Below are 18,599 nucleotides of genomic sequence, written 5' to 3' on the forward strand. Positions count from 1 at the left end.
GACGAGGAGGACGAGGAGGAGGACGAGGAGGAGGAGGAGGAGGAGGACGAGGAGGACGAGGAAGGGAGAGAGAGAGGGAGAGAGAGAGGAAAAAGGAAAAGAAAGTAAGAAAGGAAGAAAGTAGTTTTCCTTTGCCAAAGCCTTGCTGTGCGTTTTGAGTTGCTCAGTTCCCCTCTCTGGGCCTCATCTGTCCAGAGATGGACATCTGTGGTCGTCTCTGCTATAGACCTGAGCTGCATCCCAGAAGGAGGGATAGCAACCCTGTTGGTGACTCTGTCAGAGACAGGGAGCACGAACACCATGGTGCTATCCCGCTGGAGGAGCAGTAGGCTCTGAGTCTATTTCTGTCTCTCCCCTCTCCCCTCCCCTGCCATCCAGACTGAGCTGAGCAACTGCATCTCCATGTTGGTGGCGGGGAACGACCGAGTGCAGACGATCATCTCTCAGCTGGAGGACTCCTGCCGAGTGACCAAGGTGAGGGCGCAGAGCTGCCCTGTCAGCCGTGAGGAGTTCGAGCCTGCAATGTAGCGGCTCTCTGGGGAAGGCTTGAGCTACGAGTGCAGTTTGGGGTTTGGAGTCTTGGGTGCGTGATAAAAATGGCAGGAAGGGACACAGTCATTTCTCCATTCCCCCAGTGAACACAGCAGCTGTGTCTGACCCTGCTGAAGAACAAGACAGACCCCATTGTTCCCTGACTGCAGAGACTTACCAATAACTCCCTGAATGTTTCCAGTGTTAATCCTTTTGCTGTAGAACAAGACCCCTGGGCCTTAAAGCCCACACTTGACTGCGCACTGTGGAAACTCAGGGGCTCTGGAATGATGCAGGATTCTGCACTTCTTCCTTGCTTACATTTTATTTTTTATATGTATGGGTGTTTTGCCTGCACATATGTCTGTGTACCAAATGTGTGCAGTGCCAGAGGAGGCCAGAAGAGGGAGTCGGATCCCCTACAAATGGAGTTCAAGATGGTTGTGAGCCACCACATAGGTGCCAGGAATTGAACCAGGGTCTTCTGGAAGAGCAGCCAGTGGTCTTAACCACTGAGCCATCTCTCCAGTCCCCTTCTCCCTTTGGTTTGTTTGTTTGGTTGGTTGGTTTTGGGGACAGCATTTCTTTGTGTAGCCCTGGCTGTTCTAGAACTCCCTCTGTAGTCTGAAATCAGAGATCCACCTGCTTCTGCCTCCAGAGTGCTGGGACTAAAGGTGTGCACAACTACCTGGCAGACCTGATTTTTATGTAGAGCAGAACAACCTTGCATTTACCGTGTAGCCTAGATTGGCCTTGAATTTCTGACCCTCCTGCCTCTAGCTGCCAAGGGCTAAGATTACAGGTATCACGTACCTGGCTGGAAATTTGCATGTCTACTGAACTTTGGCAGGTTGCTGGTTCTACAGACTGCAGAAGGCAGAGGTAGCTTTCCCAGCCAGATGTGATGGCACATCTGTAATGTCAGCATTTGGGAGGTGGATGCAAGAGAATCAGAGAAGTTCAAGGTCGCTTTCCTACACATAATGAGTTTGAGGCCAGCCTGGGATACATGAGACTGTCTCAAAAACAAACAAAAACGAGAGGAGAGGAAGAAGAGAACAGAAAAGAAAAAGAAAGAAGGAACCTTTCCTATTCCTGGAAGAGTATTCAAAATTCTGTTCTTCCTGGATGTAGAAGCACACAACTCTAATACAACTCAGGAAGAAGAAGCAGGTGGATCCCTGTGAGTCTGAGGCCAGCCAGGGCTACACAATAAGAACCTGTCTCAAGGGAAAAAGAGAGAGAGAGAGAGAGAGAGAGGAAAGAAAAAAAAAAATCTGGTCTCCTGAGGAGAGTTGGAGCTGGTAAGACAAGGTGTGAGCTGGGGGAGGGGCACATCATAACTGCGAGTGGGCTGAGCTGTGGAGCGGAGGGGAACAGCTTTGCTCCCTGTGTGATGGAGACTCTTCGTGCTGCAGATAGTTCCTGGGGCCCTTCTGTCTCAGAAAGTGGGTTGGGACTCCATGGGATGTGACTGTGGGATTTCTGTCCTCAGGAAAACAGCCACCAGGTGAAGGAGGAGCTGAGCCACAAGTTTGATGCCCTCTACGCCATCCTGGACGAGAAGAAGAGCGAGCTGCTGCAGCGGATCACACAGGAGCAGGAGGAGAAGCTGGGCTTCATCGAGGCCCTGATCCTCCAGTACCGAGAGCAGCTGGAAAAGTCCACCAAGCTAGTGGAGACAGCCATCCAGTCCCTGGATGAGCCCGGAGGGGCCACCTTCCTCCTGGTGAGTGCAGTCTGAAGGGTTTGGGTAAATTGGATTTATTTATTATTATATGTAAGTACACTGTAGCTGCCTTTAGACACACCAGAAGAGGGCATCAGATCTCATTATGGGTGGTTGTGAGCCACCATGTGGTTGCTGGGAATTGAACTCAGGACCTCTGGAAGAGCAGTCAGTGCTCCTAACCTCTGAGCCATCTCTCCAGCCCATGTCAAATGCTTTTGATTCCAGCACTGGGGAGATAGAGACAGGCAGATAGATCTCTGTGACTTTGAGGCTAGCCTGGTCTACAGAGTAAATTCCAGGACATCCAAATCTGCATAACAGAGAGAACTTGTCTCAAAACAAAACACAAACAATCAAACAAAAAACAACCAACCAAAGAAAGAAAAATAACATTTTGGTTTTGTTCTTGCAAAGGACCTGGGTCCAGTTCCCAGCACCCACATAGTGGCTTACAGACATCTCTATCTCCAGTTCCAAGGCACCCTGTCCGTGTCGGACTTCCAAGAGCACCAGGCACATGTGTGGTGCACGCACATACATGCAGGCACTCGCACATACACTTAAAACAAAAACAGATCTTTTCTTTTTTTGGTTTTTCGAGACAGGGTTTTTCTCTGTGTAGCCCTGGCTGTCCTGGAACTCACTCTGTAGACCAGGCTGGCTTCAAACTCAGAAATCCGCCTGCCTCTGCCTCCTCAGTGCTGGGATTAAAGGTGTGTGCCAAAAATAGATCTTTTACAAACAATATCAACAAAACCCAGAGGGGCTGGAGAGATTGCTCAGGGTCAAGAGTGTTTACTATTCTTTCAAAGGTCTTGAGTTAGGTTCCCAGTACCCTTGTCTGGCAGCTTAAAAATGCCTATAATTCTAATTGCAGGGGAATCTGACACCCTTTTCTGGCCTCTAAGGGCTGCAACATACATACATACATACATACATACATACCTATAAAGAAAAATTTAAAAACACACAAAAAAACTACAATACCCAGACCACGTGCCTGCAAGTTCGTATGGGCTTTGTCCATGGCCCATGGTCTGAAAAGGAAGTTTGGTTGGACTCTCATCCAGGAGACTTCAGACATTGTGAGTGCTTGGTCAGAGAACCCTGGCTTCCTGCCAGGACAGTGGAAGCACACAGGGGTGCATGCTGGCCAAGATCTGTACTAACCAGGGACAGAGAGAAAGCGTCCGAGTTCTGTCCAACAGGCCAGGAATCGAGTTACGCCTGTACCATGGAATGGTACCTGGAGTCTATCCTCGGGTGTTTCAGTGTTAACCTCTGTTCTTTCTCTCCACAGAGTGCCAAGCAGCTCATCAAGAGGTCAGTGTTTCCAGGAGTGTGTCCCATGTCCCTAGTGTCCCCCAGGGCTTCTGACACCTGCCCAGTAGGACCTTGTGCATTAGTTCTTCGGGGACTGGGGCTCACCCCTCTCCCCTGATCATGTCCCTTACTTTCTTAGCTCATCCACTCTGCTTGACCTCAAAGAAGAAATGCTCTCTGCCTCTTCATCCCCTCACTTGAGGGATGGACCCGCATAGAGCCAAGGCTTAGCTGCCCCTCCCTGTATGGAGCCTGAGATCTCCCCCTGCCTCTCTCCTCTCACAGCATTGTAGAAGCTTCCAAGGGCTGCCAGCTGGGAAAGACAGAGCAAGGCTTTGAAAACATGGACTACTTTACTCTGGACTTAGAACACATAGCGGAGGCCTTGAGGGCCATCGACTTTGGGACAGGTAGGTAAAGGACGCGATAAGGCTGCTTGCTTGTACGCGTTTGATATTCGAAAGGCAGCGTTCCTCTTGAGCTCTGAGGGGAAGCAGATTCGTTAAAAAAAAAAAAAAGTCAAATTTACACAGAAAGTCTTGACAGGATCTCTCTATGGAGCCCTGGCTGTCTTAGAATTCTCTAAGTAGACCAAGCTGGCCTGGAACACACAGAGATCTATCTGCCTGTCTCTGCTTCCCGGGTGCTGAGACAAAAGGCATGTGCCCACCACACCTGGCTCCACAGTCAACTTCGTGATGATTCCAGGGCTTAGCACAGTGCCTGGTATATAATTGTTACTAAATAAATTATATGTGGATCCAAAGTTCATGACATCTGGCATTAGACATATCTGACTTCAAATCCTGCCATTTGTATGTTATGACCTTTGGCACCCTCTTCCTGCCCCCCCACCCCAACTTTGTGGCCGCCTGCTTTGGTTGGATTTGGGGAGATCCATTACTGGTGATTGAACCCAGGGCTTGGAGTCTTTTATTTAGCACCTGGAAAGTTCAGGCAGGAAGATGGTGAGCTGGAGGTTGGCCTAGGCTACACAGTCAAAAGGATGTTCAAGACAGGTTGTACTGTGTGAACGTACATGTTGAAGGCTTGCACTATCCACCCCACCCCACCCCTAACAGGGAGAGCATACCAACAGCATTTCTTGAGCCCATTCATGAAGACCAAACTGGCCTCAAATTCACAGGGATCTGATGGGCTCTGTCTCCGGAGTGCAGGCAGTAAAGGCATGTACCACTACATCCAGAGACTTTCCATGCTCTGAGCACTGACAAGCTGTTGTAAAGACGTAAATTCCATCACTTAGTATAGCTCTAGGATGCGGCTCTGTTAGCGCATCAATTTGTAGCTTAGGAAACTGAGTTTCGACAGAGCAATCCCTTGTTCAAGGCCACGCGACTAGTAAGTAGTTGGTGCCGACCTCACCTGGGGCCACTTGGCTTACAAGACTATATCTGAGGACATCTGAGACAGTGCGAAGACACCATGGGACCTGCCCATAGTCATTCTCATTCTCATTCATGAGCAGTAGTTATGGTTTTAAATTAAACAGGCCCGCTGCATTATTGAGATTATGCATGGCTCCTGGGTGTTTAGCTGGAGGTTTTACTTGACAATTTTGTTTTGCTTTTTTCTTTCTTTCTTTGTTTCTTGAGACAGAGTGTCACTATGTAGCTCAGACTATCCTTGAATTTGTGGCTAATCTCCCACCTCAGTTTCCTGAGTTCTGAGTTTCCAAATTAAAGCCATGGTAGGCGTTCTGATTTGTAGATGGGCTTGAGAAGTGTTGACTCTGCAATTCCCTGACGCCTGGAAAGGTGTGGGGAAGGGGTAGGCGCAGGGTCCTGTTAGGAAGGTTTGAAGGTCACACCCCAGGATGAGAAAGTAAGAATCCAGGTTGTGGGGGTGAGGTGGGGGGATGGGATGGGGACAAGAGACTGTCCCACTCTCCTGAACAGAAACCCCACCCCCCACCCCGGTCACACTAAGACTGCCTCTCTGTGGACTGAGGAATCAGGCAAACAAGGAGATGCAGAGCCAGCAGACTTCAAAGGCTGAGCAAATTCCTTTCAGCCAAGGACTCTGATCCCTAAGAAAAGGAAATGTTTGCCCTGCCTCCTGTTTGTGATGTGTCTGTTCGGCTGAGATGCACAGAGCCCTAAGTGTGCCCTGAGACCACAGACAGGCCAGTGATGAAGGATGCTAGTGTCCTGGAGCAAAAGGACTATGGTCTGGAAAGAGGAGGCAAGGGATATGGAGGCCGGATTCTGTGAGCTTGAGTCCCACCTTCCAGGTCCCTTCTGCCTTTAAAGGCTCAGTTGGGCCCAGAAGCAGGGACAGATGTCCCCTCTAGGCCAGTCTTCTAAGAGCTGCTGTGAGAAGCCAGCCCCATCTTAACACGGTTGGTCTCACGGCAGATGAGGATGAGGAGGAGTTTACTGAAGAGGAGGCTGATGGGGAAGAGGGCGTGTCCACAGAAGATAAAGAAGGTAGGAGCTCTGCCCTTGTGCCTTCCCTGATAGAAATGCCAGGCTACACATTGCCAGGGTGTGTGCCTAGTGTCTATTATTATCTCGGCTCTCCTCTTTTGTTGCATATACGCATGTCTGCACACTTGTGTGCTCAGGCATGCTCACCCATGCAGGGGCCCAAGGCTGCCATCAAGGATCTTTTAGATCACTCTCCTCTGGATTCAAGAGGCAGGGTCTCTTAATAGAACCCAGAGTTCATGGATTTGCTAGTCTAGCTAGCCAGGTGGCTCAGGCAGGGATCCTGTTTCCTATCCTCTGAGCTCTGGAATCACAGGGGCCACCATGGTCACCTAGCACTTCTTTGAGTGCTGGGGATCTGAACTCTGCCCTCTGGTTTATGTAGGAACCCACCCACCAAGCCATCTCCCAGTTGCTGCTGCCGCTTTCTCCCCTCCCCCTCCCCTTCCTCATCTACCTCCTGCTCCATCACCATCACTACCACCACTGCTACCACATCCTCCTCTTCCTCTTCCTTCCTCCTCTCCTCCTCCTCCCCTCTCTTCCTTTCTTTCCTCCCTCCTCCTCCTCCCCTACCCCCCTCCTTTAATGTACCCAAGGTTTGCCAGGAACTCACTAGGGAGGCCAGGCTGGCCTCTTAGAGCTGGGGTCAAAGGCATGCACCCTTACTTACCCCTGATTAGTGTTCAACCCTAGTTACTGAGCCAAATTCCAACCCAGCTAAAGCAACTAGTTCCAAAGAGTCTAAGGCAGCGGCTCTCAGCCCGTGGGCTCTCAGCCTGTGGGTTGCAACCCCTTTGAGTGGTGGGTGGGGCAGGGGTGGAATGACTCTTTCACAGGGGTCACCTAAGGCCATTGGAAAACAGAGATTTACATTATAATTCAGAACAGTAGCAAAATCACAGTGATGAAGTCACACTGAAAATAATTTTATAGTTAAGGATCACTGCAACAGGAGGAACTGTACTACAGGGTCACAGCACTGGGAAGGTTGGGAAGCACTGCTGCAGGGCATCTGCAGCCCGTTGGATTCTGACCAGGCTGGAGATGTGGAGATTTATTTGGCTTTATTTGGCTTGTCATCACACCTCAGGAAGCCCTGGGTCCTCTTGGGTCTGTGTCTCACCATAAGCCTGTGTCTGATTTTCTCTTTCAGGACACCAATGAGGAACTGGATGAGTGAGACACGCTCTGGATGCAGAGAGAGGGGAGGTGGGGGCAGGCCCATCTCGGGAGGGGGTTGGGGCTCCTTGGGGGGCAAGTAGGGAAGTGTGTCTTCTCTGCTCAGAGAGCAGGGACTAGCGTAGGACCCCCCACCATTGTGTCCAGCAGCTGCTGAAACACGATTGGAAATGTATCCAAAACGTCACAGGACACTTTTCTACGTTGGTGCAAAATGAAATATTTTGTATGTTTTTAAAATGTGATTTTTGTATATACTTGTATATGTATGCCAATTTGGTGCTTTTTGTACGAGAACTTTTGTACGATCACACCCGGTCATTGTGTGACTGGCGAATGTCACAAAGCGGGAAGGAAGCCAAGACAATAGAGATGCCCACTTCCTTTCCTTGGTGGGAGGGCTGGGTCTCGCTCTGAGGCCTGGAGAGGGGCAATGTACTGTATTCCAGTGCCTACCCCCAAACATGGGGATAGGACTGAATCTGTGTTATATGTTGTTTTAATAAATGCACAAGGGGCTGGGCATTGGGGCATACCCCCTTTGACGCCAGCACTCTGGAGGCAGAGGCAGTTGGATCTCTATGAGTTCGAGGCCGGCCTGGTCTACATGGAGAGTTCCAGACCAGTCAGGGCTACATAGAGAGACTCTGTCTCAAAAATAAAAATGAAAAAGAATAAAAAATAAAGTCACAGCGCTCTTTTCCTGTAACTACGAAAGAAGTGTGATTTCATTCAGCCTGAATGTGTGTGAGTGTATGTGAGTATATGTGAGTGTGAGTGTATGTGAGAGTGTGTGTGAGTGTGTGTGTGTTGCTAGTAGTGGAACTGAGGGTCAAGAAAGCACCAGATGAGCGCTCTACTCTGATCTAAAGGAGGTCCCAGTATCCGTCAACCTTTAGTCCCAGCACTTGAGAGGTAGAGACAGGCCGATCTCTGTCTACAGAGACAGCCAGTCAATAAGCAGAAAGCCTGATAGATGGCTAGCCAAGGCTAGGATTTCATAGCCCACACTTCCCAACGTGAGCACCATGTGAGCCACCACGAGCCTCACAAAACAGGTTCCCTTTCTCCCAAAGACCTGCCCCTGGCTGTTCAGGGGTTTTATCCAGAGGTCCCATCCCAAGGCAGATAGCAAAGAAGGATGGAACCGAGGCAGGAGAGGAGCGAGCAAATGTGTGCAGGTGTTCTGTGACTGAGCTGGCCACTGCTTAGCGGCCCAACCTGACTCAGTGGTGTGAGGTGTTTCTAGTGAGTGGGGAAAGACATGGCTTGACTGAAATAGTTCCTCGGGGGGAGGGGAGTGGGGAGAAGCAGGAGCTTATCTGCCAGCTTCTCCCTATCTCCCACTTCTCAGAGTCCCAGCTGCCTCCTTGAGCATTTTTGGGGGGGGGGGGGGGGAGGCATCCCTTGCTCCCTGGAGTCTTTCCCTGAGCAGTGAGAGGGCTCTCCCGTGTAGTTATACTTGGTGATGCTCCCACTTAGTTTGGAGGTGGGAGGAAGAGCCAGAGTTTCACGGAAACTCTGGAGCTGATCTGGAACTGCTGCTGTCTATGGGCAACAGACTGAAGGAAGATCACAGTGAAGCCCAGACTTCTTCCATGGAAGGACAAGACAACCATTAGTTCCTGGGATGAGGCTATCGTACAAGGCACAGCAGTGTCAGGTTCTCAAAGGGGCAAAAGACGAGGCCCAGGGCAGGAAGGAGAGGCAATGAACCAATACCCCTTGTGTCATCTCAGAGAGCAGTGGAGAGTCAGCTCACCTACAGGCAAGCAGAACACAGAAGCAACACAAACACGGGGCGGGGGGGGGGGGGGCGGCGGACAGCCTACTGAAAGAAAGCTGGTGAGCTCAAGAGCCTGGTATGGTAGCTCATGCCTTGAATTCCAGCACCTGGAGGCAGAGACAGGCTGATCTCTGTAAGTTCAAGGCCAGCTTGAGTCCCAGTTCAAGGATAGCCAGACTAGGTAAGCAGACCCTGTCTCAAAATAAAATAAAATTAAAAAGTTAGAAAGCTGAGAGCTGGTGAAGCTGGCTTGGTGGTACACACCTGTAATCCCTCTCATTTCTGAGATGGAGGCAGGAAGAGCTCACAGCCAAGGCCACCCTCAGCTACGCAGCACGTCTGAGGACAGTGTGAGACCCTGTCTTATAAAATGAAAGCTGACAAAGCTGGATGGAGTGTACACCTGTCGTCTCAGCCCCCAGGAGGCTTTGCCACAGGATGGCCATGAGTCTGAGACCATGCTGGGTTCATGGTAAGTGTCAGGCCAGATAGGGATGCATGGCAAGATGTAGCTTTGATGTAACAAGGCTAGGGAATGTAGCTCGTTTAATGGAGTGTCTGCGTAAGATTCATGAGGTCGGAGGTTTGACAGACCAAGTGAGGTGACAAAGCCTGTGATCCCAGCACTTTTGGGCTAGGAGCAGGGGGGTCAGGAGTTCAAGGCCTGTCTGGACTACAGAATCAATTTGTCTTCCTATGTATGTATGTATGTATGTATGTATGTATGTATGTATGTAGCTAGCTAGAGTTTTACTGCTGGGAGCAGACACCATGATCAAAGCAACTTTTTTTTTTTTTTTTTGGTTTTTTTCGAGACAGGGTTTTTCTGTGTAGCCCTGGCTGTCCTGGAATTCTCTGTAGACCAGGCTGGCTTCGAACTCAGAAATTCGCCTGTCAGCTGCCTCCCAAGTGCTGGGTTTAAAGGTGTGCGCCACCACCGCCCGGCCAAAGCAACTCTTATAAGGACAACATTTAATTGGGGCTGGCTTATAAGTCCAGAGGTTCAGTCCATTATCATCAAGGTAGGAACATGGCAGCATCCAGGCAGACGTGGTGCAGGAGGAGTTGAGAGTTCTACATCTTCATCTGAAGGCTGCTAGCAGAATACTGACTTCCAGGCAGCTAGGATGAGGGTCTTAAAGCCCACACCCACAGTGATACATCTACTCCAACAGGGCCACACCTCCTAATAGTGCCACGCCCTGGGCTAGGTATACTCAACCACCACATTCCCTGTTCCCCATAGGTTTGTTCAAACACATGAGTCTATGGGGACCTACCTAAACATAGCATAATGCAAAATACATTTAGTCCAACTTCTTAAGTGCCCATAGTCTATAGCAGTCTCAGCAATGTTAAAAGTTCGAGGTCTCTTCTGAGATTCTTCCAATCACTTAACATAATCCCCAAAGCAAGACAGGAGGAAACCAGCTGGGCAGACTCCAAACTCTGCATCTCCATGGCTGAAGTCAAAGCGGTCTTCAGATCTCCAACTCCCTTTTGATCTTTGTTGACTCCATAAAACTTCTTTCTCCTGGTCTGGTTCCACTCCCTGTTAGCAGCTTTCCTCAACAGATAGTCCACGGCTCTGACATCTTGAACATCGTGGAGTCTCTAAGACAACTTCACCTTTATAGCTTCTTGCTCCAGTTTCTGGGATCCACACATGATCTTCTGGGCTCCTCCAAAGTGCTTGGGTCATATCTCCAGCTCTGCCCTCTGTAGTACTCTAGACTCTGGTTGACTCCACTCCACTGCTGCTGCTGTTCCTGGTGATCATCTTATGGTACTGGCATCTCATTACACTGGGGTTTTCCATTGCAACTAGGCTTTACCAATAGCCTCTCATGGACTCTCTCCATGGTGCCAACCCTAAGTTCTTTTTTTTTCCCCCCCCGAGACAGGGTTTCTCTGTATAGTCCTGGCTATCCTAGAACTCATTCTGTGGACAAGGCTGGCTCAAACTCAGAAATCCACCTGCCTCTGCCTTCCAAGAGCTGGGATTAAAGGCACACACCATCACTGCCCAGCCAACCTTTAACTTCTTTACATGACCCTTTCAGTCTTGGGCAATTAACTGGAACTGAGGCTGCACTTTCACCAATGGCCTTCCATGGCCTCTCACAGTGCCAAGCCTCAGCTGCTCTCCATGACCCCTTCACGCCTTCAAAACCAGTACCACCTAGGTGACTCTTTTCTTTTTTGGTTTTTGGAGACAGGGTTTCTCTGTGTAGCCCTGGCTGTCCTGGAACTCACTCTGTAGACCAGGCTGGCCTTGAACTCAGAAATCCACCTGCCTCTGCCTCCCAAGTGCTGGGATTAAAGGCGTGCACCACCACTGCCCGGCTCCTAGGACTTACACATTAGCAAGTACAGTTGCTGCAGCAGGAGGTACAACCTTGGCTATCTCTGGAACACAGCTTCTTTGTGCTCTCAGAAAACACTACCCAAAAGATTTCATCTCAGTGATGCTGGTCTCTTCTTAATCACTGCTATTTAGCTCCAGCTAACCAGCATCAGTAGTCCCAGGAGTCCCTTCTGGTTTTGAGTGTAAAAACAGAGCCGCACGGCTGAAGCTGCTGAGTCCTGCTGCTTGCTGGAGCTGGAACATGGCCCCCTTGTTCTACTACATTATCACCAGCTTTCTGTTCTCCAACTCCTTCACTCAGAGATCTGCATGGCTCTGTCTTCTCAATGTTGACTGTCCTGGAACTCACTATATAGACCAGGCTTGCCTTGAACTGAGAGATCTGCTTGCTTCTGCCTCCTGATGCTGGGTTGTGTGCCATCACACTCAGAACATACTGAATTTGAGGACAAACCTGAGATTCCTGAGATGCTTAAAAAAAAAAAAAAAAAAAGACCTTAGAGCCTCCATATATATTTCTGCAGGTCAAACACTTAACCCAGCAACTCCCAGATTTCCAATTTCCCTGTTCATGAGACACCATTTAGAATTCACCTACCAAGGAACTCACACTGGTCATGCTGTCCCACCTGTATTTGACAAAGAAGTTTGATGCAATCAACAAAGACGGAAAAAGGAGTTGGAGATCTGAAAAGCACTTTGACATCAGCCATGGAGATGCGGAGTTGGAGTTTGCCCAGCTGGTTTCCTGTCTTGCTTTGGGGATTACAGAGAGTTTCTCTCGGCCAGGTTAGGGCTCAGTGAGTCCTCCCAACACTGTGCTTCAAATGTTGTTTTTCTATTTTCATGTGTGTGTGTGTGTGTGTGTGTGTGTGTGTGTGTTGTGTGCCTACAGAGGGCACACGTGAGTGTGGTATGCATGTGTGCAAGTGGAGACCAGAGGTCCATTCAGGGATCTGCCCTTGTTCTTTCCACCTCCTCCCCCTTTTTGAGGCAGGGTGTCACTATGTAGCCCTGACTGCCTGGCGCTATTTAGACCAGGTTGGCCTTGAACTCACAGAGGTCCTCTTGTCAGTGTTGGGATTAACGGCATTTTGAAAGTAAAATAAGCCGGGCGGTGGTGGCGCACGCCTTTAATCCCAGCACTTGGGAGGCAGAGGCAGGCAGATTTCTGAGTTCGAGGCCAGCCTGGTCTACAGAGTGAGTTCCAGGACAGCCAGGGCTACACAGAGGAACCCTGTCTCAAAATTCAAAAAAAAAAAAAAAAAAAAAAAAAAAAAAAAGTAAAGTAAAATAAAAGAAAGAAAGAAAGAAAAAAAGGAAGAAAGAAAGTGCTTCCTTACATAGCCCAGGCTGGTCTTCAACTATCTCTGTCTCTTAAATGCCAGAATGACCCGTGTGGCCACCATGCCTCGGCTAATTTTTGGTTTTGATATGCAACTTCTTTTTTCAGTTTGCAATACTTACACAGTTGTAAAATGTAGTTAATTATTGTAGTGTATAACTCCTTTACTAAAGTCAAGCTAAGAAAAAGAATATGAGTGCCAGGCGGTGGTGGCGCACACCTTTAATCCCAGCACTTGGGGGGCAGAGGCAGGTGGATTTCTGAGTTCAAGGCCAACCTGGGGTACAGAGTGAGGTCCAGGACAGCCAGGGCTAGACAGAGAAACCCTGTCTCGAAAGAAAGAAAAAAAAAAAAAAAGAAAGAAACACACTTTTATAACTGAGGCCTTCTATTTAATTCCCCTGCCTCAAGCCATGAATTCACAGGGAATGGGCTTCTGTCTGTTAGGTCTCCCAATGCGACGTCTCTGGGTGGGGTTGCTGGTGCTTCATTGGAACCCAGGCACCTTTTTCTTTGGCTTCTGCTTTCCTTCCCGAGTCAGGGAGTCCCCACCGACCACGCCCAGCATGACATTGGCATACACGCTCAGCATACACATTAGCATACACATCCGAATCTTCCCCTTAACCTGTTGGTTTACAGTGCCAGTAGAACTGGGTGACAGAGCTTTGCCATGGCGACATTTATGGTGAGTTCCACTTTGATCCATAATTGTTTCTTTGATGTCTATGGTAGGGTTGTTTTTGTAAAATCATGCGTATGAGGCCAAAGGAGTTAAGCTCGTGTTGTCTAAGCTCAGTGAGCAGCGGTCAGGCGCCTGCCCTCTCTCCTACTGGGAGACACCTTGTCAAACGACTGGAAGATGGCAGCTCCGGCTGAAAGCTCTTAGCTTCCTTTCAGTCTTTTTGATATTTTATTTATCTTTACTAATGTGGGGGAAGGGGAGACCCATGCCCCAGCACACCTGCAAGATCTGAGCAAAACTGATAAGGAGTCTGTCTCCTCCTCCCATCCTGTGGATACCAGGTCATCTGGCTTGGTGACCGCCATCTTCGTCTGCTGAACTGAGTCTAATTCTCAAGTATTCTCCCATAGGAGATTTTCAAGGCTTTAGAAGCCAGAAAGAAAGAAGCAGGGCATAGTAACCTTAGATTCCAGCACTTGGGAGATTGAGGCAGGAGGATTAAGGAGAGTTCAAGCTAGCCTGCAATGTATAGGGAGAGTTATGTCTCAAGAGTGGGTAATTTAGGGCTGGAGAGATAGCTCAGCAGTTAAGAACACTGACTGCTCTTCCAGAGGTCCCAAGTTCAATTCCCAGGAACCACATGGTGGCTCACAACCATCTGTCATGGGATCTGACACCCTCTTATGGTGTGTCTGAAGACAGCCACATTATTACTCATGTAAATAAGATAAATAAAATCTTTTTTGTTGTTGTTTTTGTTTTTATTTTTTCGAGACAGGGTTTCTCTGTGTAGCCCTGGCTGTCCTGGAACTCATTCTGTAGACCAGGCTGGCCTCAAACTCAGAAATCTGCCTGCCTCTGCCTCCCAAGTGCCAAGAGATTAAAGGCGTGCGCCACCCCTGCCCAGCTGATAAATAAAATCTTTAAAAAAGAAAAAAAAAAAAGAGTGGAGAATTTAAAAATGAAGACAGAGGCTTTGGCCACCTTGAAATCGCAGCATAACTGGTCTACAACATCCTGTTTCCACACATCTGTCCATGTTACTGACAAGAGAAGCAGAAGCAGGCATTAGCCCCGGCTTCATCTTGTCTCTTGTCAAGAGGAGACACGAAGAAGCACTTACTTGTCCCAGATAGGGAACCTTGGTGAGCCAAGGAGCTTTATCCGGGTTACTTACAGGAATGTGGGTGAGAGGTTCCCTCCAGGTACAGCAATGACTCACACAGCTGCATCAGGAAAACCCCACTTCAGCACAGGCAACAGGTCAAAAGTTGGAAACCTGGAACATCCATCCTAACACAGTCAGCTCGGCAGGCTGGAGCCGGTCCTTTCAAGGCAGTTATGGTGGAAAAGCTTCTTCCTGGAAGCTCAGCTGGCTTCTGCTTCCAGTGTGACTTTTTTGGGGGTTGGGGGGCAGGGGTGTTTCAAGACAGGGCCTCTCAGGCTGGTGAGATGGCTCAGCAGGTAAGAGCACCGACTGCTCTTCTGAAGGTCCTGAGTTCAAATCACAACAACTACATGGTGGCTCACAATCACCCATAATGAGATCTGACACCCTCTTCTGGTGCGTCTGAAGACAGCTACAGTGTACTTATGTATAATAAGAAATAAATCTTTGGGCTGAGCCGGGCGTGGTGGCACACGCCTTTAATCCCAGGTTTTGGGAGGAAGAGGCAGGCGGATTTCTCAAAAAAAAACCCCCCAAAAAAAAAACAACAAAAAAAAAACCTTTGGGCCGGAGCGAGCAGGGACTGGGCAAGCCGGGTCGACTGGAGTGAGCAGAGATCAATTCCCAACAACCAGATGAAGGCTCAAAACTATCTGTACAGCTACAGTGTGCACTCATATACATGAAATAAATAAATAAATTTAAAAAAAAAAAAAAGAACAGGGTCTCTCTGTATAGCCTTGTCTGCCCTGGAACTCGTTCTGTAGACCAGGCTGGCCTCGAACTTATAGAACTGCTTGCCTCCACCTCCAAAGTACCAGGAGTAAAAGCATGGACAGCCACTGCCCAGCTTTCTACTTTGACTCTTTTGGGCAGATCACTTTGTCTGAAAGTGTTTCCCTGGAGTGAGGCACTGATTAGATATGCTTAGGGGAAGAAGGGGGTGGGGGGCTAGAGAATCTGCTCAGTTTCAGGAGCTTCCCGAGGCTACTGAGTTGTTTACTTCCTGAGCTTAAGGAGTGTTCCCTACAGACCATCCTGTTGTTTTACCTATTGATAAGCATCCTCTCTTAAAATATACTCTTATTTTACCTCCCCATTAACATCCTGCATCTGAATTAGCTTCAAGACACAAGGCTTTAAACTAGAAGGAAACTACTGCACAGAACGTAATCAGCTTCTCTTTTGTTTCCTGTACCTGGGGTCTAGTCTTGAATTCACTATCTAATTGATATCCTGGTCTCCTAATTCTCTTGCCCTTACCTGCCAAGTGCTGCCCATCTCGTGAAGTCTTATTTTTATCTATTATTTATTTTTGAGGGAGTATCTATGTAGACTAAGCTGACTTCTAATATCCCCTGCCTCTGTCTTCTAAGTACTGGTGTACTTGTCTTATCTCATGTGCATAGATGGGTTGTGCTGCCTTTATTTAAATGGACTGCATATGTGTCAGGCACCAGTGATGTTAGAAGAGAACACTGGAGCCCCTGGACCTGCAGGAGGGGTTTATGCTCCTGGTGGATGCTGAGAATTGAAGCCCCGTTCTTTGTTTGTTGTTTGAGATGGGGTTTCTCTGTGTAGCCCTGGCTGTCCTGGAACTAGAGCTGCAGATTGGCTTGCCTCTGTATCTCAAACCCTGGGATTAAAAGCATGAAGCACCACCTCCTGGCTTGAAGTCCTCTTGAAGACCAGTGAGTGCTTTCAACCACTGAACCATCTCTCTCACCCCCTTGTTGAAGTTTTAAATGCAATTTTTGTTTAGGCATGTGTGTTGAACCCAAGGACCCAAAAATGCTAGCCCCACCCTATTACTGAGCTACATCCTTACCACAAACTCTTCCAAATCAATTCAAATTCTTTCTGAGGATACAGGGAAAGGCTAAATTCAAATAGTTTCCCCTGCTAAACTCTCAAGGCCAGGTTTCAGACACCAGATGCACACTCTAGGCAAGCAGTCGATTTTGCAGTGGACCACAGCAGGTTGTGCACAAATCCAGTTCAGCTCTGCTGCTATCTGCCTGCAGTGCCAGGCCCTCAGGACAGTCCCCCTTCTCTTCTGATGCTAAATACAAACTCCAGGTTGTTTTATCTTCTCATGGCTTCCCTCCTAGAGTATCATCAATTTGCTAAGAACCGGGGGAAATGCTTACTTGACATATATTAGTTCATTATAAAGATATCAGGAAGGAACAGATAAAGGACTGAGGGCAGGGTGAACAGGAAGGGGTGGAGTCGCTCTATGCCCTCTCGAGACACAGCAGCTTCCAGGAACCTTCCTGTGTTTGCCATCTGAAGCTTCTGGAACTCTGTTCCTGTGTATGTGTATGTGTGTGTGTGGTGGGGGGGAATGTGTGTATTGGAGATGTCCTCATGTAAACACAATTTAATTGCAACCCTGAGGGATTTGATTGGACTAGAAAAGTGAGACCCAGTGTTAACAGCTGGTGACAAAACCAAGTGGAGCCTGTCTGCTCATTTTCCTCATCCCAGATACTGGGGAGGGCCACTCTGATTGGTCAGGCCAGAGGATTCTTTTATGATCAGCTCCTAGATTAGAAGAGCTGTGGCTTCAGATGGGAGAGCAAGAAAGGAGGATCATGATCAGCCTGGGCTGGCTCGATAGTCTCAAAGAACCAAAAGGAATTAGGTTGGTGGTATGACATTATCTTATAATCCCACTACTCAGGATACTGAGGCAGGGGGATCTCAAATTCAAACCAGCCTTGGTTACATAGGGAGATTGTCTCAAACTCAAACAAGCCAAGCCGAACTAGATTTTATATATATACATATATATACATATATGTGTGTGTGTGTGTATTTGTGTGTCATATACTATAATATCAATGCATGTTAGAATATGGATTATATATACATATATGTATGTGTGTATATATTATAACATCACATGCATATTGGAATATGGATTTAAGACAAATCTGCTAAGCTGGACATGGTGATATACACCTTTGATTCCAGTGCTTGGGAGGCAGAAGCAGGCCGATCTCTGTGAGTTCAAGGCCAGTCTGGTCTACAAATCAAGTTCCAGGACAGCCAGGTCTGTTACACAAAGAAACTCCTGTCTTGAAAAACCTAAAACCAAAACATTGAGAATTTATATGTTTTACACCAAGGAGACAAAGGGTGCTCTAACACACACTGTCCCAATCTTCCTACCTTAAGTAAGGGATGACTGTAATCTGTGGTTGTCCTATAGGAACTCCCCCGAACAGCACTTGCTGCCTGTCACCTAATTCATGTTTACAGGACCAGGGATTGGACTAAGGGCTTTGTGCCTAGTCGGGGTCCTCTACCACCGAGCTCACACCCCAGTCCTTTTTCACTTTGGGTTGTAAATTGCCCAGGCTAGCCTTCTGCCCAAGGCTCCTGAATTCCTGGATTGCAGGCCCGTGTGACCTTGTCAGGTTCTCCTTTTTGTTTCAATCTCACAGGTGTTAAGCGCCCACCTAGGTACTCAGCCCTAGATCAGGCAGACCAGGTGTCTGTCTTTCTTAGGGTTTTACTGCTGTGACGAGACACCATGACCAAGGCAGCTCTTATAAGGACAGCATTTAATTGGGGCTGGCTTACAGGTTCAGAGAGTCCATTATCATCCAGGCAAGAGCATGGCAGCATCCAGGCAGGCATGGTACAGGAGGAGCTGAGAGTTCTCCATCTCCATCTGAAGGATGCTAGCAGAATACCGACTTCCAGGCAGCTAGGATGAAGTCTTAAAGCCCACGCCCACAGTGACACACCTACTCCAACAGGGCCACACCTCCTAGTAGTGGTCCACTCCCTGGGCTGAGCATATACAAACCATCACACCAGGGGAGGAGAGTTCCTGTCCCTGCTCCCCCATCGGCTGAATTCCAGGCTTATGCACCCAGAAATACTTGTTTCTTCTGTTCCCCACTTCTCTAATGGGGAGGATTTGGTATGGGTTTCTTTTCATTACTGTTTGTTTGTTTGTTTGTTTGTTTGTTTTTTGAGACAGAGCCTACAAATCTTAAGTACCTCAGGCTGGCC

General features: G+C 48.4%; 1 protein-coding gene across 1 annotated transcript in view; it reads left to right on the plus strand.

Moving 5' to 3' along the window:
• The window catches only part of Trim63 (tripartite motif containing 63), a 14,312-nt gene extending 6,377 nt beyond the window's left edge, over window positions 1-7,935 (plus strand). The window contains exons 4-9 of the mRNA XM_031376930.1: window positions 379-474; window positions 2,027-2,260; window positions 3,564-3,586; window positions 3,872-3,996; window positions 5,965-6,036; window positions 7,193-7,935. Coding sequence (XP_031232790.1) covers window positions 379-474; window positions 2,027-2,260; window positions 3,564-3,586; window positions 3,872-3,996; window positions 5,965-6,036; window positions 7,193-7,203 — 561 coding nt within the window. The 3' untranslated portion in view covers window positions 7,204-7,935. The remainder of the gene's footprint in view (window positions 1-378; window positions 475-2,026; window positions 2,261-3,563; window positions 3,587-3,871; window positions 3,997-5,964; window positions 6,037-7,192) is intronic.
• The last annotated feature ends 10,664 nt before the right edge of the window (window positions 7,936-18,599 follow it).

This window comes from Mastomys coucha, unplaced genomic scaffold (assembly GCF_008632895.1).
Source record: "Mastomys coucha isolate ucsf_1 unplaced genomic scaffold, UCSF_Mcou_1 pScaffold18, whole genome shotgun sequence".
Taxonomy (NCBI): domain Eukaryota; kingdom Metazoa; phylum Chordata; class Mammalia; order Rodentia; family Muridae; genus Mastomys; species Mastomys coucha.